Genomic DNA, 27,992 nt, shown 5'->3' on the forward strand with positions numbered 1-27,992 from the left:
TGCGAGTGTAGGGTTATTTTTTTCCCAGGGACTATAAATTAGAAAACTGAGGGGGTGGAGGGAGAGAGACAGCCGAGCCGCTGTGAGCCGGAACGGCTGTGCCTGCAGAGAGCTTCCCCATTGCAGCAGTGCCGCCGACCAAGAGAGGCTGTTCCCTGGCTCAGCGGCCGAGATGACGGCTCTCCGTCTGTGCTTCTTCTCCCTCTTCTGCCTCGCCGCCTCCCAAAAGATCCCCAGGCTGAAGCTGATCCCGACAGGTAAGTTTGGATGCGCCTGGAATTGCCAAACTGCAGTATCCTCATGTCTGACCAGGGCTGGCTTTGGGGCCGGGGGGAGGCTGGTGGGGTAATGCCAGGAGAGCCTCTGGTCCATCTCTCGGGACTGATCCCGCCAGAACCCGTCGGCAAAAATGCAGATGGGAATGGATGCCGTGAATGCGTGTCGGAAGCGTTTCCTAGGGATGGGAGGAAGGGGCTGTCCGCTGGGGTCTGCCCCCTAAATGAAGAAACAGTCGGACAGCCCTGTTGGGTCCAGGCAGAATCCAAGAACAAAACCCATGGCATGCCTTTTCTGTTTTTTATTTTTCTGCTGGCGTCCCAGCCGACTTAGGGTGACCCCGTAGGGTTTTCGAGGCAAGAGACATTCAGAGGGGGTTTGCCGTTGCCTGCCTCTACGTAGCGACCAAGGACTTCCTCGGTGGTCTCCCATCCAAACACTAACCAGGGCTGACCCTGCTTAACTTCCAAGATCTGGTGAGATTTGGCTAGCCTGGGCTATCCAGGTCAGGGCACCTTTTATTCAGGCCAGCCAAATAATGCCCATTTCCTTCTTGTGTTTGGATTTATTCCCCTCCTCCTAAATGCCTTTCCTTTTTGAGCCAGCGTGGTGTAGTGGCGAAGGGCAGTGGTTTGGCGCGGTGGACTCTGATCTGGAGAACCAGGTTTGTTTCCCCACTCCTCTACATGAACGGCGGATGCTAATCTGGTGAACTGGGTTTGTTTCCCCACTCCTCCACATGAAGCCAGCTGGTTGACCTTGGGCTAGTCACACTCTCTCGGCCCCATCTACCTCACAGGGTGTCTGTTGTGGGGAGGGGAAGGTGATTGTAAGCCGGTTTTAGTCTCCCTTAAGGGGTAGAGAAAGTCGGCATATAAAAACCAACTCTTCTTCTTCTTTGAGATGAGAAACTCTTTGGAAACGAATTTGGAATGTCTTTTTGCAAAGCATCTCAGGGGATTGCAGTGGGGTGTCCCAGAGGGAAACCCTTTTCAAACCGGGGGGGGGGGGGCAACCGGAAGAGACACGGTTAATTTTCCTGATGGTTACAGTAATGCAACTTCAGATAGTCTGAATTCATTTGTATTTTAGAGGAACTGCGTTGGATGATGAAGCAGGGCAGTTGCTATGGGAAAGGGTTTCAACCCATCTAAACAGTGTAAAAGAGTTTTGGCTGGCCGGCTCGGAAATACATAAGAACATAAGAAAGGCCCTGCTGGATCAGACCAAGGTCCATCAAGTCCAGCAGTCTGTTCACACAGTGGCCAACCAGGGGCCTCTAGGAAACCCCATAAACAAGATGACTGCAGCAGCATTTATCCTGCCTGTGCTCCACAGCACCTAATAGAATATGCCTGCTCCTCTGATCCTGGAGAGAATAGGGATGCATCATGACTAGTATCCATTTCAACTAGTAGCCATGGATAGCCCTCGCCTCCATGAACATGTCCACTCCCCCCTTCAAGCCTTCCAAGTTGGCAACCATCCCCACATCCTGGGGCAGGGAGTTCCACAATTTAACTATGTGTTGTGTGAAGAAATACTTCCTTTGATCTGTTTTGAATCTCTCACCCTCCAGCTTCGGCAGATGACCCTGTGTTCTGGTATTATGAGAGAGGGAGAAAAGCTTCTCCCTGTCCACTCTCTCCATCCCATGCATAATGCATAATAAATGTTCAGCGCTTGCGAGCTGCAGCGCTAAAGGATGACTTGCACATCTGGGTGGCCCGTTTCCTGGTCTTTTGCTCTGTGGCCACAACCTAACAAGTTAGGTCAAGAATATTATTGGTGGAGAAGGACAAAAAACAGCCAAGAGTGCCAGTAGCTGCAGTTTTCTTTTTGGCCAAAATGCTTTCGAGCAGGAGCAGTCTATCTGAAAAGGGAGAGGTCTGAATTTTAGAAACTCTGCCATCTGGAGAGGGATACTGACTGAACATCAATTGCACTCAATGTCTTACATAATGATTTAAAAAAAAAACCTTTAAACTCTAACGTGATCAGACACGAAACAAGCCGGAGAGCCTTGCCTCTAATTGGTGATTCTTGGAGTAATCTTTTCAGGGTATTAAAAACCACGAGGGGCCGGCCTCTGGGATCATTCTCGACTCTTCCTGTTTCCGTTTCATAATTTGTATCCATCTGGCTAATTTGTCTACTTCCCTGCAACGGTCTATTAGATCTTCCAAGCGTTTGCAAATTCAGTGATTGCCGATTACCAACCAACTTTCAATAGAAACCCAAATGAACGAGAAAATAGCAAAGGCTCCCGTAACGACCGTTTCAGAGGTAGCCGTGTTGGTCGGCAGTAGAACGGCTGGACTCGAATGCGGGAGCAGCGGGAGACCAACAAGATTTCCAGGATGTAAGCTTTTGAGAGTCAAAACTCTCAGATGCATCCATAATGTTAATTATGGAATTCATCAGATGCTTCCATAATGTTAATTATGTCATGCCTTCCTACCCCCTCTCATATTTAAGCTTCTTCTTTTTAAGGATGGGAACCTGAAAGCTTCCTGGGAGGCTTAGTAGGGCCAGGAGGCTAGGTAGAGGGTCTTCCTTTCGCCCTTTCCCTGCTATTCTGGCCACAGCCCAACTCAGTAAAATACAGAGTCACGAGACAGTAATCTCCGGAAGCCTCTTTATGAAAGAAGGAGCTTCTAAGGCAGGAGCAGCCTATCTGAGCCACAAGGCTTTTTGATTTCTGATCTTCTGTAAAGATTCACCGTTGCTCTTGGCTTGCCCCAACTCTGGTCCCCATCTGGGTATCTGAAGATGGAGCCCTTGATCTTGCCGAGCACCGTTTTTGTGTTTGAGGAAGAATCTCCCCCCGAGGTCAGAGAGGAGGGACGCATTTCCAATTTGGGCATTCAGGCTACTAGTTAAAATGGATACTAGTCGTGATGCATACCTATTCTCTCCAGGATCAGAGGAGAAGGCCTATTATATTAGGTGCTGTGGCACACAGGCAGGATGGTGCTGCTGCAGCCGTCTTGCTTGTGGGCTTCCTGGAGGCACCTGGTTGGCCCCTGTGGGAACAGACTGCTGGACTTGATGGGCCTGGGTCTGATCCAGCACGGCCTTTCTTATCATCTTATGTTCAAAACTTTTATATGCCCCGGGAAACCAAAACATTGTTGTGACTCGCTTTATTGCGATATTCTCCAAGGTATCTGAGGTATGCATGTAGCGGCCCGATTTTGTCCCGTCTCTTTGCAGATCGTTTGAATGCCAGCTTTGCGGAAAAAGCGGAGCTGCTGGTCCTTTTTCACGATGCCGGTTCTGACCAGCTCTTTATCGGAGGCCGCGAGCAGCTGTGGATTCTAACATTCAAGGACTCTGCGGTCACTCCGACACAGGTGAGAAAGAGATCCAGACCTCCGTCTGTGGCTCAGTGGTAGAGCATCTGCTTGGCATGCAGAAGGTCCCAGGTTCAATCCCCGGCATCTCCCGTTAAAGGGACTAGGCAAGAAGGTGATGTGAAAGACCCTTTTCTGCCTGAGACCCTGGAGAGCCGCTGCCGGTCTGAGTAGACAATACTGACTTTGATGGACCAGTATAAGGAAGGTTCATGTGTGTTCATGTTTGGGGAGGACCCGTGGTTAGGGTTGCCAACCTCCAGGTTCTAGCTGGAAATTTCCCGCTGTTACAACTGATCTCCAGCCGACAGAGATCAGTTCACCTGGAGAAAATGGCCGCTTTGGCAATTGGACTGTATGGCAATGAAGTCCCTCCCCTCCCCAAAACCCGCCCTCCTCAGGCTCCACCCCAAAAACCTCCTGCTGGTTCCAAGAGGGACCTGGAAACCCTACCTATACAGCCTGTGAAGAGGAACCTGGCAACCCTACCCATGGTTCAGTGGTGGAGCCTCTGCTTTGAAGTAGAAGGTCCCAGGTTCAATTCCCGGCATCTCCAGTTAAAAAGGACCAGTCAGGAGGTGATGTGAAGGACCTCAACCTGAGACCCTGGAGAGCTGCTGCCAGTCAGAGGAGACAATACCGACCTTGATGGACCGAAGGTCTGATTCAGTAGGAGGCAGTTTCATATGTTCATATTCTAGCCTGTTCACCTTGCCCTATACATAGGGTTGCCAACCTCCAGGAACTAGCTGGAGATCTCCTGCTATTACAACTGATCTCCAGCCGACGGAGATCAGTTCACCTGGAGACAATGACCGCTTTGGCAATTGGACTCTATGGCATTGAAGCCCCTCCCCTCCCAAATCCCGCCCTCCTTAGGCTCCACCCCTAAAACCTCCTGCTGGTTGCCAAGAGGGACCTGGCAACCCAACCTATACAGCCTGTTCAGCTACAAGAACAGCAGGGGGAGGCCAGGGGAAGGGAGAGAAAGGAAGACGATTTTGACCTCAGGACCATTTCTTACTACCATGTAGGGTTCCCAGCAAGGGTTGCCAGCTCCAGGCTGGGAAATTCCTGAAGATTTTGGGGGTGGAGCCTGAGGAGGGCAGGGTTTGGAGAGGGACTTCAGTGAAGTATAATGCCATAGAGTCCACCTTCCAAAGTGGCCATTTTTCTCCAGGTGAATTGATAGCTGTCGCCTGGAGATCAGATGTAATAGTGGGACATCTCCAGTCGCAACCTGGAGGTTGGCAACCATACTTCCCATGTTCTGAAATTCCTGGAGATTTGGAGGGGGGTGGAGTAGGGTTGCCAGCCCCAGGTTCGGAAATACCTGGTGGTTTTGGGGGTGGAGCCTGAGGAGGGCGGGGTTTGGGGAAGGGAGGGACTTCAATTGGGTACAACACCATAGAGCCCACCTTCCAAAGCGGCCCTTTTCTCCAGGTGAACTGATCTCGGTGGCCTGGAGATCAGTTGTAATAGCGGCAGATCTCCAGCCACCAGGAGGGAGCCGTGGAGACTGTGCTCCAAAACAGTCATTTTCTCCAGGGTCATTGATCTCTGTTGACATCCCCTAAATGTTGGAAATGTAATAAAGAAATTGGTTCTTTTTATCATATGTGGTGGACCTGTGATAAAGCTAAGGAGTTTGGGGATCTGATTTATAATGAAGTAAGACTGATAGTACAAAGAAATATACCCAAGACACCAGAAATGATGCTACTAAGCATGATACCTGATGACTTGTTAACACAAAGGACTTTTCTGATTTATGCTACAACAGGGGCAAGATTGCTCTTTGCAGCGAAATGGAAAGGGGCAGAAATCCCAGGGAAAAAAGACTGGATTTTGAAAATGTTTGAACTGGTGGAAATGGCAAAACTTACAGCCATTTTAAATCAAAAAGACAATGCACGATTTATGGGGGAATGGGAGGCTTGGATGAAATATTGTGAATATGAATTAGGACTGGGGAAAATGGAAGACTACCTTTTAATCTGATCTAAACGATACTATTAATATCAAGAACTATAATTAATTATACTAATAGAATATGTTATATGAAATTTAACTGAGATATAAGAAGATCAGACCAATCACGACGGGTTAGAATACTTTATTAAGAGGCGGACGGAGGTGATGGGGAAGTCGAAAAATTTTCCGTTATTTGGTAGTTTATAACGTATATAAGAAATTACAACATCTAGTTAGGATTTAGAATTACATGTTACCATTATTGTTGTTTGTTAATATGGGAAATTTGCATTATAAAATCCAATTAAATTAAAAAAAAAAGATCTCTGTTGTCTGGAGATCACTTGTAATTCTGGGAGATCTCTGCCTGGAGGTTGGCAACCCTAACCAAATCCTGCCTGTGGGGTTGTTTCTTTTAAAATCAGCCCTTGCTGACTGCTTCCAGGTGCGTTCGCCCCCTGCCAATCCTCTTGGCCAAAGCCAAAACAGTTTGAAACCAGTTCAGACCTTCGGTGTAGACATTCTCTAGGCTTCATCCTGGCGTCTGGCGTCTGTCTCTCGCCTACAGACATTTCTTCTCCCAAAGAGCCCTTTCAACGTAAGCAGGAACGCTAGGGTCTTTCTCCCCCCCCCCCGCCCCCCCGGTCTTTAGCAGCTTTAAACAAGGAATCGCAAACCCTATCTGTCATCGGGATGGGACTAGGCTTGCCAGGCCACCGGCGGGAGTTTTTTGGGGCAGAGCCTGAGGAGGGTGGGATTTGGAGAGGGGAGGGACTTCAATGCCATAAAGTCCAATTGCCAAAGTGGCCCTTTTCTCCAGGGGAACTGATCTCTTATCAGCTGGAGATCAGTTGTAATAGCAGGAGATCTCCAGCTAGGACCTGGAGGTTGTAGGAACAAAACAGGGCAAGCTCAAAGTATCAAAAAGCTATATTCAAATAACAGACCCAATTCTACAGGGGCAAAACTCAAGCTAATGTGACATACAAATAGGCAACAATCTACAACGGCTGTTCCACAAGTTCAACAGCAATTACAAAAAAAGCCCAACGGCAGTCTCCAGAAGGGGACGTGAAGCAAGTCCAACGAGTGGAAAGATGGTCAGATGTTAAATTCGAAGGTGGGAACCGCAGTCCTGCCGCTGTCGGGAACCAAGCAAAGCGGCGCAAAGAGGAGGAAACGCTTTCCCGGGTAGCTGAAGCGCTTTCACCTAGTAAAGCTTCATCAGCCTCAATGAAGAGGAAATGTTCACAGTTTGCCTGGGAGAATCGTAGTGATCCATTATCATGTTTCAGCAAATGGATTTGACCGAACGTCTTCTAATATATTTTGCTATTTTTATTGTGTTTTCTCTGTAAAGTTTTATGCTCCCAAGAAAAAGCGGGCTGCAAATCTATGTTGGCAACCCCAGATGTGACAGGCTTTTCTGCTTTCTCCGCTTGCTCCAGATACAGCTGAGTGCTGACGAAAAGGTGAAGGCGGACTGCAAGAAGAAGCAGAGGGCGGACCAGGTGAGGCGGACCTCTAGCGTGACCCTGATCGGAGGGTCGCAAAATTCCCGGGTTTTAGAAGGCTCCGGGGCAGGGGTGTGTGTGTCTTGCTCAACTCTTCTGGGTGCGAAAAGAGAGCGTCCAGCCCAATCTCAGCCGCACTGCAGTGCCAACAATGGGTAGAATTTGGTACTTACGTTGGCCACCCTTCACCCTTGTGTTGTCTTGTAGGAGTGCCACAACTTCATCAAGGTGATCCAGAGGCTGAACGCCACCAACATCATCGTCTGCGGCACCAACGCGGCTTCTCCCAAGTGTTGGCTTCTGGTGAGTCCGGAGATCTCAGATTCGCCTTCAGTAACGCGAGGGGAACGTCGTCCCGTGGGGTCGAGAAGAAGAAGAGTTGGTTTTTATATGCCGACTTTCTCTGCAACTTAAGGAAGAATCAAGCCAGCTTGCAGTCACCTTCCCTTCCCCTCCCCACAACAGACGCCCTGGGAGGTAGGTGGGGCTGAGAGAGCTCTAAGAGAGCTGTGACTAGCCCAAGGTCACCGAGCTGGCTTCGCGTGTAGGAGCGGGGAATTGAACCCAGTTCTCCAGATTAGCCTCCACCACTCGTGTGGAGGAGTGGGGAATCAAACCTGATTCTCCAGATCAGAGTCCACCGCTCCAAACCACTGCTCTTAACCACTACACCACTCGCTGGCTTGAGGCGTGGGCCCTGTATCCCGGAAGTACATCGGCAGGTCTTGAGGCTGCAGTATTGTGGTGCTAAAAGGCAGAGGATGGTTGGCCGTTAAGGCCACCGGGAAGAGTCCTGGTGAGCCCATGGACTGGGGGGTGGAGATGCCCAAAGACAGCGACGCATGCCATAAAGGTGAGGTTCTGGAGAAGACAAGGACCTGCCAGGGAGTGCAACATGGTCAGAGACAATGAATGGAGAAACCACTGGGCAGCGATGCGGAGCTCAATCCATACCATATGGAGGGTTGCCAACTCCAGGTTGAGAATTTCCTGGAGCGTCGGGGGTAGATCCTGGGAAAGGCGAGGTTTGGGGAGGGGCGGCACCTCAGCAGGATATACTGCTATAGATTCCACCCTCCAGCGTGGAAGCCAGCGTGGTGTAGTGGTTAAGAGCGGTGGTTTGGAGCAGTGGACTCTGATCTGGAGGACCGGGTTTGATTCCCCACTCCGCCACATGAGTGGCGGAGGCTAATCTGGTGAAACGGGTTGGCTTCCCCACTCCTACGTACAAAACCAGCTGGGTGGCTTTGGGCTAGTCACACTCTCTCACCCCCACCTACTTCACAGTGGGTCTGTTGTGGAGAGGGGAAGGGAAGGTGGTTGTAAGCCAGTCCGGTTCTGGTGTAGTGGTTAAGAGCGGTGGTTTGGAGTGGTGGACTCTAATCTGGAGAACCAGGTTTGTAGGGAAGGGAAGGCGATTGTAAGCCAGTTTGATTCTTCCGTAATTAGTAGAGAAAGTCGGCATATAAAAACCAACTCTTCTTCCTCTTCAAAGCTGCCATTTTCTCTGGGGGAACGGATCTGCGTAGTCCAGAGATCAACCCTAGCCACGAGACACCCTTTCCTTATTCTCTCTTTCCTCCTAGGACAACAACAACACCTATTATGAAAGCCATACCTTCAAAATCAACGCAGGAAACATCGTCCCGGCACTCCCTTCTCAAACCGCGGTGACCATCGCAGTAGGTAAGGAGACGCGTTTTGGCACTAGTTAGTCATGAACACATGAAGTCGCCTTATGCGGAGTCAGATCCTTAGCCTAGCCCACTCAGCTGTGTATTCTCTGATTGGCAGTGGCTCTCCAGGGTTTCTGGCGGAGGTCTACTGGCCATGGTGGCTAAAGGGAACCTCCACATTCAGAGGCAGGCAACCTCTGAATACCAGCGGCCAGGAGGCAACATCCGGGGAAGGCCTTGGCCTCTGTGCCGTGTTGTTGGACCTCCAGAAGAACTGGTGGGCCACTGTGTGAAAAATAGAAGGGGGAGAAACCTCTGATAGGAGACAGGGAAAAAAATGTGCAAAGCACCTGAGGTTACAAGGCCTTTACCTAATAAATTGTATCTGCTCCAAAATTTTACAATACAGTAGTAACAACAAAGGTTCAAATAAATTGCAAAACATGTCTTACAATATACAAATAATGAGGGGAAGGGCCGTGGCGCAGTGGTAGAGCATCTTCTTGGCATGCAGAAGGTCCCCGGTTCAATCCCCAGCATCTCCTGTTAAAGGGACTAGGCAAGGAGGTGATGTGAAAGACCCTCAGCCTGAGACCCTGGAGAGCCGCTGCCGGTCTGAGTAGACAATAGTGACTTTGATGGACCAAGGGTCTGATTCAGGATAAGGCAGCTTCATGTGTTCATGTGTTCAATGAGCAAACACAAAAAGCAAGTGTTATGTAAAATTATGTATAAAAAAGGGACAGGTCTGCCAGCTAGTATCCCATTTCGATATCCTTCTTCGGACTGTTACCTTGAAATTCAACAACAAACAGAAGTCTAGTACAAATATCACACAATAATTACATATAACTTGTTTACAACAGGCTACATGGGACTTACTGTGGCTAACATCAGAAATGAGGTACTTATCCTTTATGACACATAAGTCTGTAATGAGTAAAATTAAATACATAACAATGCGAAAACAAAGGCATGTAAAGATGACATGGAAAGCCTCCCAAACCCAATTTAAAAACTTATAATATGAGACAATGAAGTCATAAATTCTTCAAAAAATTATGGCTGGTTTTAAAGGAAATGGGTGTGCCACTACATCTGATCGTTTTGATGTACCACCTGTACTCTGGACAAGAGGCCACAGTTAGAACAGAATATGGAGAAACGGAATGGTTTCCAATTGGCAAAGGTGTCAGACAAGGATGTATTTTATCTCCCTATCTCTTCAATCTATATGCAGAACATATAATTAGGAAAGCTGGATTAGATTTAGATGAAGGTGGAGTGAAAATTGGAGGGAGGAACATTAATAATTTGAGATATGCCGATGACACTACATTATTGGCAGAAAATAGAGAAGATTTGAAACAACTACTGCTGAAAGTTAAAAGAGAAAGTGCCAAAGCACAGCTGAACATCAAGAAAACAAAAGTAATGACTACAGGAGAATTACACAACTTTAAGGTTGACAATGAGGAAATTGAAATTGTTCAAGACTTTCTATTCCTTGGCTCCACCATCAACCAAAAGGGAGACTGCAGCCAAGAAATCAGGAGGAGATTTAGACTAGGAAGGGCAGCCATGAAGGAGCTAGAAAAGATTTTGAAGTGTAAGGATGTGTCACTGGCAACCAAGATCAAGATAATTCATGCCATTGTATTCCCTATTACTATGTATGGGTGTGAAAGCTGGACAGTGAAGAAAGCCGATAGGAAGAAAATAGATTCCTTTCAAATGTGATGTTGGAGGAGAGTGTTATGGATACCGTGGACTGCCAAAACAACAACAAATCAGTGGGTTCTAGATCAAATCAAGCCTGAACTGACCCTAGAAGCTAAAAGGACTAAACTGAAGCTATTGTATTTTGGTCACATCATGAGACGACAAGGGTCATGCTAGGAAAAGTTGAGGGCAGCAAAAAAAGAGGAAGACCCAACAAGAGATGGATGGACTGAATAAAGGAAGCCACGGCCCTCAATTTGCAAGATCTGAACAAGGCTGTCAAAGATAGGACATTTTGGAAGACTTCTTTGATTCATAGGGTCGCCATGAGTCGGAAGCGACTTGACGGCACTTAACACACACACACATGGGCTGAAGTGGAGCACAGTGCATCACCCAGGCTTATATGTATGTTGGGAAATACATCATTAAAGGGACCAGGAGCAAACTGAGGCCGTTTATGCTTGGTAATTAGCAGCTAGTTCCAGGCTGAAGAGCCTCTCATATTTTTTTACGTTCTCCACGCTGAACCGTAATTCCAGAAGTCACAGCAAAGCTGGCGCAGACCTGTTTCGCGTTTCTTAAGAGCCCCTTTAACGCGATTTTTTTATTTGCTCCGTCCCCACCTTGAAGCATCCACTCAAGGAAGCATGAAGAATCACAGACGCAGGTTAGCTATGCAAAGGACGATTGCTAATGGCTATGCAAACAAAGGAACGAAGGAGCAGGCGAGTGGGGGGATGGAATTTGTTTGACTTTCTCCTCTTGCATCGGGACCGTCAATAGGCATTTTAAAGGTCGGATTTTAAAAAGGAGGTTTGAGCGAGCATCAAAATTGACCCTGCATAAATGGTATGAGAGATATTCCATGTGTAAATCTCAAACATGAGCAAAGTTTATAAAAAAAGGAAATAGGTCCAAGCGATCATTAAGGCCATGTGGAGCTAATGTATTTAAAGTGAAAATCCAATAGGTCGCCCTTTGTAACAGTAATTTTTCCATGTTATAAGATTGGTAGGATCTGGGTAATATCCTGTCAATAACTAAAAACTCGAAATCAGATGGTGAATGGTGTTTCTCCATGAAATGAATTCCCAAAGGAGCTTGTAGATTGCAATTTCTGATTTTGCTGCGATGTTCAGAGGGTCTGTATCTCAAGGGACATGTGGTAGTGTCCACATATAAAAGATTGCAAGGGCAAATAAGAATGTAAACCATGTTAAATGATGAGCAATTGGGAAAATGATTTCAAGTAAAAGCCCTTTTAGTGATCTTTTGTACGAGAAGGCAATCCTATTAAGACCACCTAAGCTTGGACAACAAGCTTAGGTGGTCTTAGTAGGATTTTACACAAACTCAAGGAAGAGAAACCAATGGATGGCTATTTTTTTTAATCGTACAAACTCTTAGCCATAGAATTGAAGCCACTTCCATAATTTAACAAAACATTTTAAAGGATACACACACAGAGTGGCAATATAGCTAAATGGAACCGCCACAATCAGAGGCAGTATACCTCTGAGTATCAGTTTCCTGGGGAAAACCTACAGGAAGCAGTCTTTGGTTTTATACCCTGCTTTCTGGAGCTGTCCAGCTGACCGCTGTTGGTAGGAGGATTCTGGGTTAGATGGACTTCTCCTCTGGGCATAGAGCAGGGGTCATTGGGGGAGCAGGGGGGGTAGTTGTGAATTTCCTGCGTTGTGCAGGGGGTTGGACTAGAATGAAAACTTCTTAAACTGTGGGTCTGAATGTGGGGGTCGCAAAAAAATTGGCAACAGTAAAAGGTTTCTTTATGATTTATTATCAGTAAATGTTTGATTTGTATACCTATTTTATATACCTTTTTATATACCTTTTCTCAGGCGAAAAGGGGTCACGAGAGGAAAAAGTTTCAGAAGCCCAGGACTAGATGACCCTTGATGTCCCTTCCAGCTCTATGTTTCTATGCTTCCATGTTTCTGATCTACTAGGGTTCTCCTTTATGAACTTAACATTGCAACCATAGAGGAGAATTTAAAATAAATCCTACCCACTTGTCATCACCAGAAATGTCGCCAGCTTCTACACCAGAGGTCACCTTCAGCCACTTCTCTCGACCTTTACCCAAGACATTTCTGCACAGAACTACCAGTGCTTCTTAAAATCCTCACTTGCATTTTTTTTAAAGATTGCAGAGATAGGTTTTAAGTTAGATAACAAGAATTAAAGGTTACGCGAAAGGAGGTGTCAAAGTTTGTTGTCCTGTGTTACATTTTCAACCTGCAATGAATGACTCATGTGTCTCCCCGCCCCCCCCCCACTAACATTTCAGATGGCAACCTATATTCTGCACTGTCGGGAAGCAAGAGCATCATACAGAGGAGCTATGGAACCAAACGCCTGATTAAGACCGAAGACAACTGGCTGACCAGTAAGGAGACACGGTCTACCATCTTTCCTCTTTTCCATAAGTAGGGTTGCCAACCCTCCAGGTACTAGCTGGAGATCTCCTGCTATTACAACTGATCTCCAGCCGAGAGAGATCAGTTCACCTGGAGAAAATGGCCACTTTGGCCATTGGACTCTATGGCATTGAAGTCCCTCCCTTCCCCAAACCCCACCCTCCTCAGGCTCCGCCCCCAAAATCTCCAGGTATTTCCCAAACCTAGAGCTGGCAACCCTGTCTTAAGTACTTTGATTTAGATCCCTTCATATCCAGAATCTTGAAAATGCCCATGGCTCAGTGGTAGAGCATCTGCTTGGCATGCAGAAGGTCCCAGGTTCAATCCCCGGCATCTCCAGACTAGGCGAGTGGGTGATGGGGAAGACCTCTGCCTGATACCCTGGAGAGCCACTGCTGGTCTGAGTAGACAATACTGACTTTGATGGACCAAGGGTCTGATTCAGTATAAAGCAGCTTCATGTGTTCCTACGTTCAACTTTTCATTAAAAAAAAGGAAAGGAAAAATAAGTTTCCCTTCCCGATTATGCCGGACTATATTATGCTTTACCAGTGGCCCCTGCAATCCTTTTGAGCCTGCAGGCATCTTTGGAATTTGAATATAGCGTGGTGGGCACAGCCACAAAATAGTTGCCATAGGATGTCGAGCCCATCACCGAAAGTAAGGTTGCCAACCTCCAGGTGGTGGCTGGAGATCTCCCGCTATTACAACTGGTCTCCAGCCGATAGAGATCAGTTCCCCTGGAGAAAATAGCCACTTTGGCAAAGGGAGCTTTGACTCTCGAAAGATTATACCCTGAAAAATCTTGGTCTGTAAGGTGTTACTAGACACAGATATAGGTTCTTTCCGGGGAGATTCGTCTGTCTGCCTCTATCGTTGTCTTCTGCCAGTGGGTTTTTTGTTTTCTATGACATTCCCCCAAATAATTTTTATTGGCCATCCTCCCTGGTTTTCGGTGTTATGTGTATTTTTGTTGAACCGTTAAATATTTAAAATGTGGCTTTAATGTTTTAAATACTTTTTAATGTTTTGATGTTCGCCACTGTGGGGACCTTATTTGGATGGAAAGGTGGTTGAGCAAAGGTTTTAAATCAATAAGAAATAGGGTTGCCAGGTCCCTCTTCGCCACCAGTGGGAGGTTTTTGGGGCGAACCCTGAGGAGGGCGGGGTTTGGGGAGGGGAGGGACTTCAATGCCATAGAGTCCAATGGCCAAAGCGGCCATTTTCTCCAGCTGAACTGATCTCTATCAGCTGGAGATCAGTTTTAATAGCAGAAGAGTTGGCAACCCTATGAATTATCTCTAGCGGCTGGAGATCAGTTGTAATAGCAGATCTCCAACTACTACCTGGAGATTGGCAACCCTAATAAGAAATAAATTCTAAGCGCAGAACTAGAGGGGAGCAATATTCTGTGATGTGTTTACAACTAATAGAGTTGCCAGCTCCGGGTTGGGAATTACCTGGAGATTTTTGGGGCGGAGCCTCAGGAGGGTGGGGTTTGGGGAGGGGAGGGACTCCAATGCCATAGAGTCCAATGGCCAAAGCGGCCATTTTCTCCAAGGGAACTGTCCTCTATCAACTGGAGATCAGTTGCGATAGCAGGAGATCTCCAGCCACCGCCTGGAGGTTGGCAACCCTAACAACGAAGCAGTTTGGACAGCTCAACCCAACGAGGCAATGTCACTCCTTCCCTCTGATTTGCTTCTCTTCTGTTCCAGGAGCGGAGTTTGTCAGCGCTGCCCTGCTGGCGGACAGCAATAAAGTCAACGACGAAATTTACTTCTTTTACAACGAGGTGAACAACAGCGCCGGACTGGACGATGAGCCTTACAAAGCTCAGCTCGGGCGTGTGTGCAAGGTATGGGAAGGGCGGGGGCCGCTCTGTTTTCCTCTTTTACGTAGCACGCCATTAACCTGTGGGACTCACCGCCACTGGATGGTAGTAACAGTCGTGAGCTTTGCTGGCCTGAAAAGTGAATTGGGCAGCTTTTATGGAGGGCATGACTCTTGACGACTTGGATGAATGGAACCTCCATGTTTAGAGGCAATACACTTCTGAATGCCAGCTGGTGCAGACGTGACAACAGCGGGGAGGCTTTGCCCTTCCAGGGTAGGGTTGCCAACCTCCAGGTGGTAGATTGAGATCTCCTGCTATTACTATTGGTCTCCAGGCGACAGAGATCAGTTCCCCTGGAGAAAATGGCCGCTTTGGCAATTGGACTCTATGAAGTCCCTCTCCTCTCCAAACCCCGCTTTCCTCAGGCTCCACCCCCAAAATCTCCAGGTATTTCCAGCATATCTCAAGAGTAGCCACAATGGTTACCAGCTAGGGTTGCCAACCTCCAGGTGGAGTCTGGAGATCTCCCAGAATTACAACTGATCTCCACACTGCAGAGACCAGTTCCCGTGGAGAAAATGGCTGCTTTGGAGGGTGGCATTATACCCTGGTGAGGTCTTTCCTCCAACCCTGCCCCCCCCCAGGCTCTACCCCCAAATCTCCAGGAATTTCCCTGCTTGGAGTTGGCAACCTGACTCCATGCCTCAAATGTCCAGTTGTTTCCCAACCTAATGTTGGCTAATCTGCAGCAGCTAGGGTTGCCAACCTCTAGGTGGTGGCTGGAGATCTCTCGCTGATACAACGGATCTCCAGGTAGAGTTGCCAATCTCCAGGTACTAGCTGGAGATCTCCCACTATTACAACTGATCTCCAGCCGATAGAGATCAGTTCATCTGGGAAAAATGGCTGCTTTGGCCATTGGACTCTATGGCCCTCCTCAGGCTCTGCCCCCAAAAACCTCCTGCCGGTGGTGAAGAGGGACCCTATCTCCAGGCAACAGAGATTAGTTCCCCTGGAGAAAATGGCTGCTTTGGCAATTGGACTCTATGGCAGTTGGACTCCTTCCCCTCTCCAAACCATGCACTCCTCAGACTCCACCCCCAAAATCTCCAGGTATTTCCCAACCCTAGCAGCAGCAGCCCTCTTCTGGAGTCTGGGCCGCTGGAGCCCTCCGCCACAAAAGGTCTGTGCACTGCAAAAAAAAATCCGACGGTGCTCCATTTTTCTGTCTCTCTCACTAGGTGGATGAAGGTGGAAAGAACATGCTGATAGATTCCTGGACCACCTTCCTGAAGGCAAGGCTGGTCTGTGGAGATCCCAGAGATCCCAAGCGCTTCCATCACCTCCGGGACGCCTTTCTCCTCAAAGAAAGCCGGACGTTGTACGGGGTCTTCTCCAGCTCATGGTGAGACGTGGCTGGAATCTCAAAAATTTAAATCCAGCAATCTTGTGGTTGACGTTTGGGAGCCTGTTCATCTATAGCCTAGAGATCTAACAGATCCCTGAGTCCTCCTCAAGCATATGATGGGATGGTAGCGTTGCCAACCTCCAGGTACTAGCTGGAGATCTCCTGCTATCACAACTGATCTCCAGCCAATAGAGATCAGTTCACCTGGAGAAAAGGGCCGCTTTGGCAATTGGACTCTATGGCATTGAAGTCCCTCCCCTCTTCAAACCCCGCCCTCCTCAGGCTCTGCCTCCCAAATCTCCAGGTATTTCCCAACCCGGAGCTGGAAATCCTATGGGGTTGGCTTGTTAAAATATTTTTCAACTAGGTTGCTGAGGCAGTTCACAAGAAATGGTAATACCAAATTTGCAATAAATGGGGAGGAGGTTCATACCTATTCTCTCCAGTCTAACAGGAGCAGGCCCATTATATCGGGTGCTGTGGAACACAGGCAGGATGGTGCTGCTGCAGCCGTCTTGCTTGTGGGCTTCCTAGAGGCACCTGGTTGGCCGCTGTGTGAACAGACTGCTGGACTCGATGGGCCTCAGTCTGACCCAGCAGGGCTTTTCTTGTGTTCTTAACCCTGTATTTATTATACTTTTTTATATTATGTCATCCACCTTGAGTCTCTGTGAGAAAGGCAGATTGCAAGTCACATACGCAAACAAATCAGGGGTCAATGAAAATGGACTCAAATATTCATATCCAGCATCCACACCGAATTACACATCAACAGCTGTGCAGCCACATATTGAACCAATTGCATGTTCTGGACAACTTTCAAGGATGTGGAACTCCCTGCCCCAGGATGTGGTGATGGCTGCCAACTTGGAAGGCTTTAAGAGGGAAGTGGACATGTCCATGGAGGAGAGGGCTATCCAAGGCTACTAGTCCAAATGGATACTAGTCATGATGCATACCTATTCTCTCCAGGGTCAGAGGAGCATGCCTATTATATGAGGTGCTGTGGAACAGAGGCAGGATAAATGCTGCTGCAGTCGTCTTGTTTGTGGGCTTCCTAGAGGCCCCTGGTTGGGCACTGTGTGAACAGGCTGCTGGACTTGATAGGCCTTGGTCTGATCCAGCAAGGCTTTTCTTGGGTTCTTATGTTAACTTGGAAGGCTTTAAGTGGGGAGTGGACATGTTCATGGAAGAGAGGGCTACCCATGGCTACTAGTCCAAATGGATGCTAGTCAAAATACACACCTATTCTCTCCAGGACCAGAGAGCATACCTATTATATGAGGTGCTGTTGAACACCCGCAGGAGAATGCTGCTGCAATGCATGTGGACTTCCTCGAGGCACCTGTTTGGCCACTGTGTGAACAGACTACTGGACTTGATGGGCCTCTGTCTGATCCATCAGGGCTTTTCTTATGTTCTTATGAGAAAAACCACAAACAAGGCAATTATAAACTTTTTTTTTTAATCTGCCAAAGCATCAATAAGGCAAATCTCTGGTTGGCTGGCAGCATGTGAGAACGACTCAGCATGCCTGGACATTGGGCCCCCCCCCCCGCTAATTTACTCTAAGTGTGTAGGCGTTATCTCTTGAATGGGATGCTCCTCTGTGTCTGAACCTGGGGGCTGCCCTCTGACCCCTCCTCCTTCTCTCTCAGTAGCTATTGTCTCTCTTTCTTTTTCCCCATGGACCTGCATGGAGGCAGACATTTCTACAGGTCTCTCCTGTAGAAACAATATATCATACTTGCACGCATGTGACACTGCAATAGCTAGCCACTTGTATAGGGAAATGTATTCTTTAGTTTAGGCTTTCATTTCTTTCATCAACTGCAACAAGAATGTGAACAGAATCTACTTAAATAAAGTTTTACTTTTGCAATTTACTTCTTGGGAGGATTGATTTTTACTGCACTCAATATCACGCTTCCATGACCGGGCAAACTCTGCTATATTAACCAAATAATAGCCAAATAATACTGTCAAGCCTGCCCCTTTTTGTTTTTCTGCAGGGGCAAAGCGGCTGTTTGCAAGTATTCAATGAATGAGATCAGCTCTGCGTTCAAGACTCCTAAATTGAAGGGTTACACCGGCCCCCTTTCTGGCTACCGAATTGGCACGGTAAGTTTCCTTCAAGTCTGGGGTTGGGCAAAAGAGAATTGATCTCCCTTTTGTATGAAAAGCACAGGTGAACAAATGCCCTCCCCTCACCCATTTCACCACAGATACTGGCCCTGTGCTGTTGCTCTAGTGGTGGAAAGGGTCGTCGAGTGGCAGCTGACTTACAGCAACCCCGTAGGGCAGGGGTGTCCAACCTAAGGCCCAGGGGCGGATCAGCCCCCCTGAGAGTCCTTATCTGGCCCGTGAGCCAGGTGGGACACCCAACCCTCACCCCCACTCCTGATGTGTCAATTATCAAAGACTGCTAAATAAAAGAAAATACTGTAAGAGTATTACTATAATAACCATCTTCAAGTACTTGAAGGGCTGTCATAGAGAGGAGGGTGCCGAGTTGTTTTTTGTTGCCCCAGAAGGTCGGACCAGAACCAACGGGTTGAAATTAAATCAAAAGAGTTTCCGTCTAGACATTAGGAAGAACTTTCTAACAGTTGGAGCGGTTCCTCAGTGGAACAGGCTTCCTCGGGAGGTGGTAAGTGCTCCTTCCCTGGAGGTTTTGAAGCAGAGGCTAGATGGCCATCTGTCAGCAATGCTGATTCTATGACCTTAGGCAGATGATGAGAGAGAGGGCATCTTGGCCATCATCTGGGCATGGAGTAGAGGTCACTGGGGGTTTGGGGGGGACGTAGTTGTGAATTTCCTGCATTGTGCAGGGGGTTGGACTAGATGACCCTAGTGGTCCCTTCCAACTCTATGATTCTATGAGTGTTATTGTTTTAAGCATGTTTATATTTTAAGTAAAAAAATAAAATAAAACATAGTATCATTAATTGGCTTTTCCTTGTGTCCTCTATAAAGTTTGTATCTCCTGTACCTGGCATTAAATTTTATAGCACGCATGGCCTGGCCCAACCAAGTGACATTTATGTCAGATCCGGCCCTCGTAACAAATGAGTTTGACACCTCTGCCGTAGGGTTTTCAAGGCTAGAGAAGTTCAGAGGTGGTTTGCTGTCGCCTGCCTCTGTGTAGCAACCTTGGACTTCTTTGGTGGTCTCCCATCCAAGTACCAACCAGGGCTGACCCTGCTTAGCTGCTGAGGTCCAACGAGATCAGGCTATCTGCTCCTCCTTAATTCCGGCAACAGTAGAATTCCTAACATTAATTCCAGGGATCAGATCCCACGATGTTTTCAATTGTTAACGTTTTTATGTTTGCTGCCTCGGGGACCCTAATCTGGTGGAAAAGTAGCCTAAAAATATTTTAAATACATAAATTTTCCAATTCAGAATTTGTACAACCATTGTACAATTTTTTAATAAATATTTTGTTAGTCTGTGCTAGGTCGGGTTGCCAACCTCCAGATGGTAGCTGGAGATCTCCTGCTATTATAATTGATCTCCAGATGAGCAAGATCAGTTCCCCTGGAGATAGGCTTGCCAGGCCACACAGCTCCACCGGCGGGAGGTTCGCGGGGCCCTGGCCTTAGTGACGGGGACGCTCTACCGATCCCGGCCTTTTAGCCGAGGGTGCTAGAGCGTCCGCATCACTTTTGGGTTTACCCAAAAGTGCCGCGTGTGCTGGGTCGGCGAGCACGTGCGCTGCGTTCACGCGCACGTGCCCGCAGTGCCCACCGGTCCTCATCTGGCCGGTGGGCAGCCCGGTGGATGGGCAGTAGTTTATCCGCCACCACCGGGCAATTGGCAACCCTACCTGGAGAAAATGGCCGCTTTGGAAGGTGGACTCTGTGGCATTATACCCCATTGAAGTCTCCGCTCCAAACCCTGCTTTCTTCAGGCTCCAACCCCAAAATCTCCAGGTATTTCCCAATCTGGAGCCGGCAGCCATAGCGCTAGAGTTTCCAGTGTCCAGGTGGTGGCGGGAGATCTCCCGGAATTACAACTGTCTCCAGGTAGGGTTGCCAACTGCCAGGTACTTGCTGGAGATCTCCTGCTAATGCAACTGAGCTCCAGCCGATAGAGATCAGTTCCCCTGGAGAAAATGGTCACTTTGGCAATTGGACTCTATGGCATTGAAGTCCCTCCCCAAACCCCGCCCTCCTCAGGCTCCGCCCCAAAAATCTCCCACCGGTGGTAAAGAGGGACCTGACAACCCTATCTCCAGGTGAAAGAGATCAGTTTCCCCTGGAGAAAATGGCTGCTTTGGAAGGTGGACTCTACGGCAGTTCACCCACTGGGGTCTCTACCCTCCCCAAACCCCGCCCTCCCCAGGCTTCACCCCCAAAATCTCCAAGAAGTTCACAATCCAGAACTGCCTCCCCTAGTCTATACACGGCCGACTTATCCTTGTCTGCTTTCTCTTCTCCACCACAGTGCATTTCACCAAGTTCCCAGACTCAAAAAAATACCCTGACCATCATTAAAGACCACCCCGAAATAGAGACGGTCATCTACCCAGAAGGGCAGCATCCCCTCTACCTGCTCGAGAACAATGAGAACTACACCAGAGTGGTGGCAGACCGGGTGCGAGATGCCAGCAACGTCACACGGGACGTCCTCTTCCTTGGGACAGGTGAGCTCAAATTGGAGGTGTCCCTGGAGAAACGGAACAGCTTCTTCCCGATTCTAGATCACCGATTAACAAATTAAATAGCACCTGTCCCACTACTGATCCTTGAGGGACCCCACAGCTGGCTTCGCTCCATGGTGAGGTTTGTTTGTTTTCTGCTGCTGTCTAGTGGGGTTAAGAGTGTTTGGCCATTTGTGTATGGCGAAGATAAAAATGTTAAGAAAGGCCCTGCTGGATCAGACCCAGGCCCATCAAGTCCAGCGGTCTGTTCACACAGTGGCCAACCAAGGACCTCTAGGAAGCCCACAAGCAAGACGACTGCAGCAGCATTATCCTGCCTGTGCTCCACAGCATCTCATATAATAGGCATGCTCCTTTGAACCTGGAGAGAATAGGTATGCACCATGACTAGTATTCATTTTTACTAGCAGCCATGAATAGCCCTCTCCTCCATGGACATGTCCACTCCCCTCTTCAAGCCTTCCACGTTGGCAGCCATCACCACATCCTGGGGCAGGGAGTTCCACAGTTTAACTATGCATTGTGTGAAGAAATACTTCCTTTTATTAGTTTTGAATCTCTCACCCTCCAGCTTCAGCAGATGACCCCGCGTTCTGGTATTATGAGAGAGGGATGAAAGCTTCTCCCTGTCCACTCTCTCCATACCATGAGTAATTTTACAGACCTCTATCATGTCTCCCTTTACCGCCTTCTTTCCCAGCTAAGCAGCCCTAAGCATTTTAACCACTCCTCCTAGGGCAGTTGTTCTCGTCCCCTGATCATTTTGGTTGCTCTTTTCTGTGGTGTCCAGAACTGTACACAGAATGCCAAGTGTGGCTGTTTCCTCGCGGTGACCCATCCGACTACTTCTGGGCTTTGCTTTGATTATGCATGCATTTTCCAACTCTCAGATGTCACCTCACTCTCCCCGCGTGTTTCTGTACAATTCCCCTGTGTTTTCTGGATGCTGGCTAAACACAAATCCAATAAATACTAGGGAAATGCACAGAAACGTTCAGGGAGAGTGAGGCGACCTCAGACGGTCGGGAAATGCAAGCATAATCTAAGCCAAGCCCCGAAGTAGTTGGTGGGTGATCACGAGGAAACAGCCATGCATAAATGGCCTTGCACTAGGGTCTGAAAGACCCAGGTTCAAATCCCCCCTCTGCCATGGAAGCTCACTGGGTGACCTTGGGCCAGTTATACACTCTTGGCCTAACCTACCTCCCAGGGTTGTTGTGAGGATAAAATGGAGGAGCGGAGAATGACGAAACCACCTTAGGTCCACCCTGGGGAAAAAGGCAGGATATAAATGAAGGAAATAAAAATAAGTAAATAAATAAATGTAATCACGTTCTCTTCATGGGTGCTACTTTTTTTTTTTACAGTAACAGTTGTTTCACAGTGGAATCCACCTCACTGGCAGCCTTTAAGCAGAGGCTGGACAAACACTTGTCAGAGATGCTTTAGGCTGATCCTGCATTAAGCAGGGGGGTTGGACTAGATGGCCTCTATGGCCCCTTCCAACTCTATGTTTCTATGATGTTTCTCAGAGAACAGTGAAGTTGGCCATCCCATTGTTGAACCTTCTCTCTTTCTGGCAGATCAAGGGAAGATCCACAAGGTGCTTCAGAATGGAGAGCAGACAGTGATCATTGCGGAGTTAAGCCCCTTCAAAAAAGAAGCACCCATCTCCTCCATGGTCCTGGATACGACTATGGTAAGAGGCATACTAACCTGAAACAGGTGTCTCAGTTCCTTCCCAGAGCCAGATGATCCTCGCGGACTCCCTATGAAATTTTCCAGGACAGACTTGTTCTCTGGTTCAAGTGGCCATTGCCGTCACACTCTCTGGGCCCGTTCCCTCTCTTGGTCTTGCCATAAAGGCTTGTTTTTAATATCTGCATGAGCACTTTATAATAAGTATATTTCATAGTATAAAAGAGTTCCTTTACAGCCAACCTTTGGGTATCTAGCTTAGTCTTGTCCCCATCCAGGTTCTGGGCCTGACATCTCCCAAGTTCTGCGATCGCCTTTCCCCCAAGCATTCTTCTCCTATTGGGAATTGCCTTTTCCCCCATCAGGAAAGGTGCCTTCATTGCCACCACCCAGAAGTGTTCCAAATGAACTGCCGTTCCTTTCTTCCTTTTCCGCCTTACCTATAACCCAGTTTCTCTCCAACAGGGCCACCTGTACGTGAGCACCGAGTTCGAGGTGGTGCGCCTCTTGCTGGCAGACTGCGACCAGTACAAAGACACCTGCTGGAATTGCGTCCTGGCCCGCGACCCATATTGCGGGTGGGACCCGAATGGCAAGACTTGTTCGGCCGTCGCTCAGTCTGGAAACCACAGTGGCAGGTATGCCGAGCCCGCGAAGGCCATGGCAGAGATGAATAGTGTGGTAGAACAACAAATTTCTTGACCTGGGGGGTGCCATGGAACTGTTGGTGTTGGTTCCCATGTGTGTGTGGCTCTTGGGGGTGGCTGGCACCCCATTCCCGGCCACTGTGTCTCCTAATGAGATGCTGCACATACATGTCCATGTGTGTATAAAATACTCAGAGTCACAATGTGTACAATGCTTTCCTTTGGAGAAGGGGGTGACCCCTTTGAGGGCCCATAAAATTGGACCCCCTGTCCCAAACTTTACCGAACTTTGAGGTTCACACAGGGAGAGTCCCTTGCAGCTACTCTGAAAATGTGGTAACTCTACCTCAAAAAGTGTCCCCCAGAGCTCCTCAAAAAAACAGTTCCCATAGAGAAAAGCCTTGGAAAAGCCGAAAGCCAAAAAAGCCAAATACCTATTCGGCTTTTTTGGCGATCGGCTATTTGGCTTAGGCTTTATTCTCTATATCTTCAACCCCAGGTAAACCTGGGGGGAAAGCCGATTTGCCCTTTTTCGGGTTTATTTTCGGGTCATTAAACCAGATATGCACAGCCCTAGTGGGCACCTTTGCAATTCTGACACAGCGTGATGGGTGCAGCCACAAAATGGCTGCTGCAGGAGGCGGAGCCAGCCACAAAATGGCTGCTGCAGCTTTACCTTTAAGTGCCAAGCAACATTGTAAAAAAATCTGCATGGCCAATCAAATCTCCAGTGGCCAATCAGAAGCCATGCTGGGCAAAAGCCCCACCCGGCCCCACCCACTTTCTAAACTTGGCACTTGGCAGGCATCAGGAAGGGTGTTGGCAGGCGCCCTGGCGCCCACGGACTCCGTTTTGGGGAGCCCTGCTGTAAGGCATTGGCCTCTGCCTGTCCCCACAATCAACAGCCTCTCATTTTGTGTTCTTGCTAGTCATTTATGCAGGGGAAATTTGTGTTTGGTTTGCTGCACAGTTTTCTGTTCCAAATTCTCAAACATCATATGCATGAGGGCTTTTCCCCCCGAAGAAATTGCAGGAATATGTTGTGAATCTCCAGTGAATCACGGAGCTTCTGAGTCCCTCCTGCTGAAAACATAGCCTTGTTGCAGTTTACTTGGAGGGGGTGCGTCATCTCTTAAAGGGACTGCTTGCCTGTGCATGTGCTTTTGCAGAGCTGGGTATTCCTCCCCCCTTTCTTCAACAGCTCCCTGCCAGGAGCTGCCTTCCAGCCTCTCTTCGGTTGGCATCTTCCTGCACATTTCATGCAGGTTTCACTCCTTCTTTTGTGCTTTGCTCTGAGGGAAGGGGTTGGATGGGAGGGACAGACATGTGGGAGGGAGAAGCCAGAATGGGCGTGGGGAGAGAAACCCCAAAGTTAGGACTATGCATGGAAATGGCAGGGATTTGCCTCGCTCTTGCCTCAAAGCAGAATTTAAGTTCGTTATAAAACAGCATCCTAGAACTGCTGGGAAAGAATGAGGTGGGAGCGAAGTCGCTTCTGAAGGTCGGTTAAATTATGAATAATGCCAAGGAAGGCAGCCTCAAAGCAGTCCCGCAGGGATCGCGAACTAAATACCCCTGCATAAATGGCCTCTCTGTCTCTCTGTCTCTCTCTTTTCCTCCGACAGTTTGCTTCAAAGCCTAGACCCGCAGTCCACAGATGTCTGCAAAGGTGTCGAAGGTAAGCTTCCAATGCCTGGCTTCCCTAGTATATTGCCGAGCGGTGATGTAGATCTCCAAGCGCGGATTGTGGACAGCCTGGTAGCTTGAAGAAAGCACACCGGCTGCTGCAGCCGTGGCTATGGCAGAATTCACACCTGCCTCTCAGCAGCCCTTTGTTTGGCTGCGGGCCACGTGAAAAGAGAAAGGCGACTACCTGAATGTGTATGAGGGCCAAACAGGAAGGGCAATGTACAGTTGCATTTCAGCTTTCCTGGGCTTCGCAACGATGTGAGATTTCAGTCTTGGATCCGACGCTACTAATCCGGAAGTCCCTGGTTCAAATCTCGCTTCTGCTGCAAACTCACCAGAGGCAGCCTCAGATTAACTCACTCAGCTACATTAATGTTATTTATTCATTTGTTTGTTTTTCATTAAGGCAGGCACCGGGTCATTACTGACCCATGGGGTGATCACATTACTAGGCAGACTAAGTTTACGGGGTGGTTTGCCAGTGCCTTCCCCAGTCACCTACACTTTACCCCCAGCAAGCCAGGTACTCATTTTACCGACCTCGGAAGGATGGAAGGCTGAGTCAACCTCGAGCTAGCTACCTGAAACCGACGTCTGTCGGGATCGAACTCAGGTCGTGAGCAGAGCTTGGACTGCAGCACTGCAGCTTACCACTCTGCGCTACATTACAAGGCTGCTATAAACCACTTAAAAAGGTAAAGGTCCCCCGTGCAAGCACCGGGTCATCCCTGACCCATAGGGTGACGTCACATCCCGAAGTTTCCTAGGCTGACTTTGTTTACAGGGTGGTTTGCCAGTGCTTTCCCCAGTCATCTTCCCTTTTACCCCCAACAAGCTGGGTACTCATTTTACCGACCTTGAAAGGATGGAAGGCTGAGTCAACCTTGAGCCGGCTACCTGAAACTGACTTCCTTTGGGATTGAACTCAGGTCGTGAGCAGAGCTTGGACTGCAGTACTGCAGCTTACCACTCTGCGCCACGGGGCTCCTAGAACACTTAGATAACTCAAAAGCAATAGATAACAATTACCAGTAATTCATAACATCGTCATCATTGTAAGCATGTGTTTCGAATGTGTTGTCAATTGCTTCTGACTTGTGGCGACCCCATGACTCCATGTGCTCCCAAATCAACCTATCCTTAATAGCCTTGCTCAGATCTTGCAAATTGAGGGCCGTGGCTTCCTTGAGTTAGTCCATCCATCTCATGTTGGGTCTTCCTCTTTTCCTGCTGCCTTCCACTTTTCCCAACATGATTGTCTTTTCCAGTAACTCTTGTCATCTCAGAATGTGACCAAACTACGACAGCCTCAGTCATTTCAGCTTCTCGGGAGAGTTCGGGCTTGCATGGGACTGCTTAAAAAAACATTTTCTGCTTAAACCAATTTAGATGCAGGCTTGGCTGGCTAGGAAGGATTGCGAATTAATTATATTGAAAAGTTGGCTTAAAAGTGCCTCCAAGTCCTCCAGTCGTCATATGAGAACCACACTCCCCTGCATTCCTTCAGGCAGCGTCACATCCATCTCACAGTGCCCTTAATACCAAAATATCTATTTTTTAAAAAAAATTCCTAAAGGATAATGTTAGCGATAACTTTCCTAAAGGATTAGATTGGGGGTCCCCAAAACTTCCACCAAGTAATTTTGAAAATTAAGAACATAAGAAAGGCCATGCTGGATCAGACCCAGGCTCACCTAGTCCAGCGGTCTGATCACACAGTGGCCAACCAGGTGCCTCTGGGAAGCCCACAACCAAGACATAGAGCATAAGAAAAGCCATGCTGGATCAGACCCAGGCCCATCAAGTCCAGCGGTTTGTTCACACAGTGGCCAACCAGGTGCCTCTGGGAAGCCCACAACCAAGACATAGAGCATAAGGAAAGCCATGCTGGATCAGACCCAGGCCCATCAAGTCCAGCGGTTTGTTCACACAGTGGCCAACCAAGTGCCTCTAGGAAGCCCACAACCAAGATATAAGAGCATAAGGAAAGCCCTGCTGGATCCGACCAAGGCCCATCAAGTCCAGCGGTCTGTTCACACAGTGGCCACAACCAAGGCAACTGCAGCAGCAGCATCCTGCCTGTGTTTCACAGCACCTCATATAACAGGCATGCTCCTCTGATCCTAGAGAGAATAGGCATGTATCATGACTAATATCTATTTTTATTAATAGCCATGAATAGCCCTCTCCTCTGTGAACATGTCCACTCCCTTCTTAAAGCCTTCCAAGTTGGCAGCCATCACCACATCCTGGGGCAGGGAGTTCCACCATTTAACTATTGGAAATTTGATTGGCTGTGCAGATTTTTTTTTTAAGTTACTTTGGCAGCAGCTGCCACCATGGCTTATGGATCTTCATGGTGGCAGCTGTTTTGTGGCTGGCTCCGCCTCCTGTGGCAGCCATTTTGTGGCTGCCTACCACACTGTGGCAGAATTCCCAAGTGCCCTCAGGCTCGAAAAGGTTGGGGACCCCTGATTTGTTGGCTGCTGTTAACTAAAGTGAACCTCCGTATTCAGAGGCAGTGTACCTTTATGTAAAAGGTGCTGGATGGCTGTCACTTCCTTGCCCTGCTCACAGTCTTCCAGGGTGGGAGGCGGATCTCATTATCAACAAACAGCCAGATTTGACGGATTAACTAAAAATACTGGGTATCTAAAATATTGGGTATCTAAAAACAACTTCTCCTCTTTGTTTGTCTCTCTTTCTTTTCTTTCAAAATCCTAAATCCCGAAGACCAAAAAAACCAGGAAGCTCTCAAGAAAGTGAGCGTGGACCCGACAAGCTATATCTATCTGCCGTGCCCTCTGCGATCCTACCACGCCACCTACACTTGGATAAAGGATGACTCCAAGGAGTACCCCTGCTCCATAGACAGGGAATCCTGCACTCTTCATTTCGGGGAGAGCAACCCCATGGGCCAGGGCATCTTCAAATGCACCTCCAAGGAAGAAGGCTACCGAGAGGAGATCACCGCTTACGAGGTCACGCTCAACGGCGGCCGGATGCCGGAGGTCTCCCTGGTGGTAGTAGCCACGGGAATCTTGTTCCTGGCCATAACCATCCTTCTCTTGTAGACCGGACTCGTGGG

At 48.3% G+C, this 27,992-nt stretch overlaps 1 protein-coding gene across 1 annotated transcript; it reads left to right on the forward strand.

Annotated features, from left to right (window-relative positions):
• The first annotated feature begins 172 nt into the window (after positions 1 to 172).
• LOC130480913 (semaphorin-7A-like) lies at positions 173 to 27,980 on the forward strand. Its single transcript, XM_056853536.1, has 15 exons — positions 173 to 257; positions 3,493 to 3,632; positions 7,055 to 7,117; positions 7,328 to 7,423; positions 8,707 to 8,806; positions 12,830 to 12,928; positions 14,678 to 14,817; positions 16,038 to 16,201; positions 18,217 to 18,325; positions 20,654 to 20,852; positions 22,454 to 22,569; positions 23,034 to 23,199; positions 24,442 to 24,451; positions 24,841 to 24,893; positions 27,638 to 27,980. The coding sequence occupies exons 1-15, from the start codon at positions 173 to 175 to the stop codon at positions 27,976 to 27,978; spliced, it is 1,881 nt and encodes a 626-aa protein (XP_056709514.1). The 3' UTR covers positions 27,979 to 27,980.
• The last annotated feature ends 12 nt before the right edge of the window (positions 27,981 to 27,992 follow it).

The sequence above is a fragment of the Euleptes europaea genome, chromosome 7, assembly GCF_029931775.1.
Source record: "Euleptes europaea isolate rEulEur1 chromosome 7, rEulEur1.hap1, whole genome shotgun sequence".
In the NCBI taxonomy this organism is placed as follows: domain Eukaryota; kingdom Metazoa; phylum Chordata; class Lepidosauria; order Squamata; family Sphaerodactylidae; genus Euleptes; species Euleptes europaea.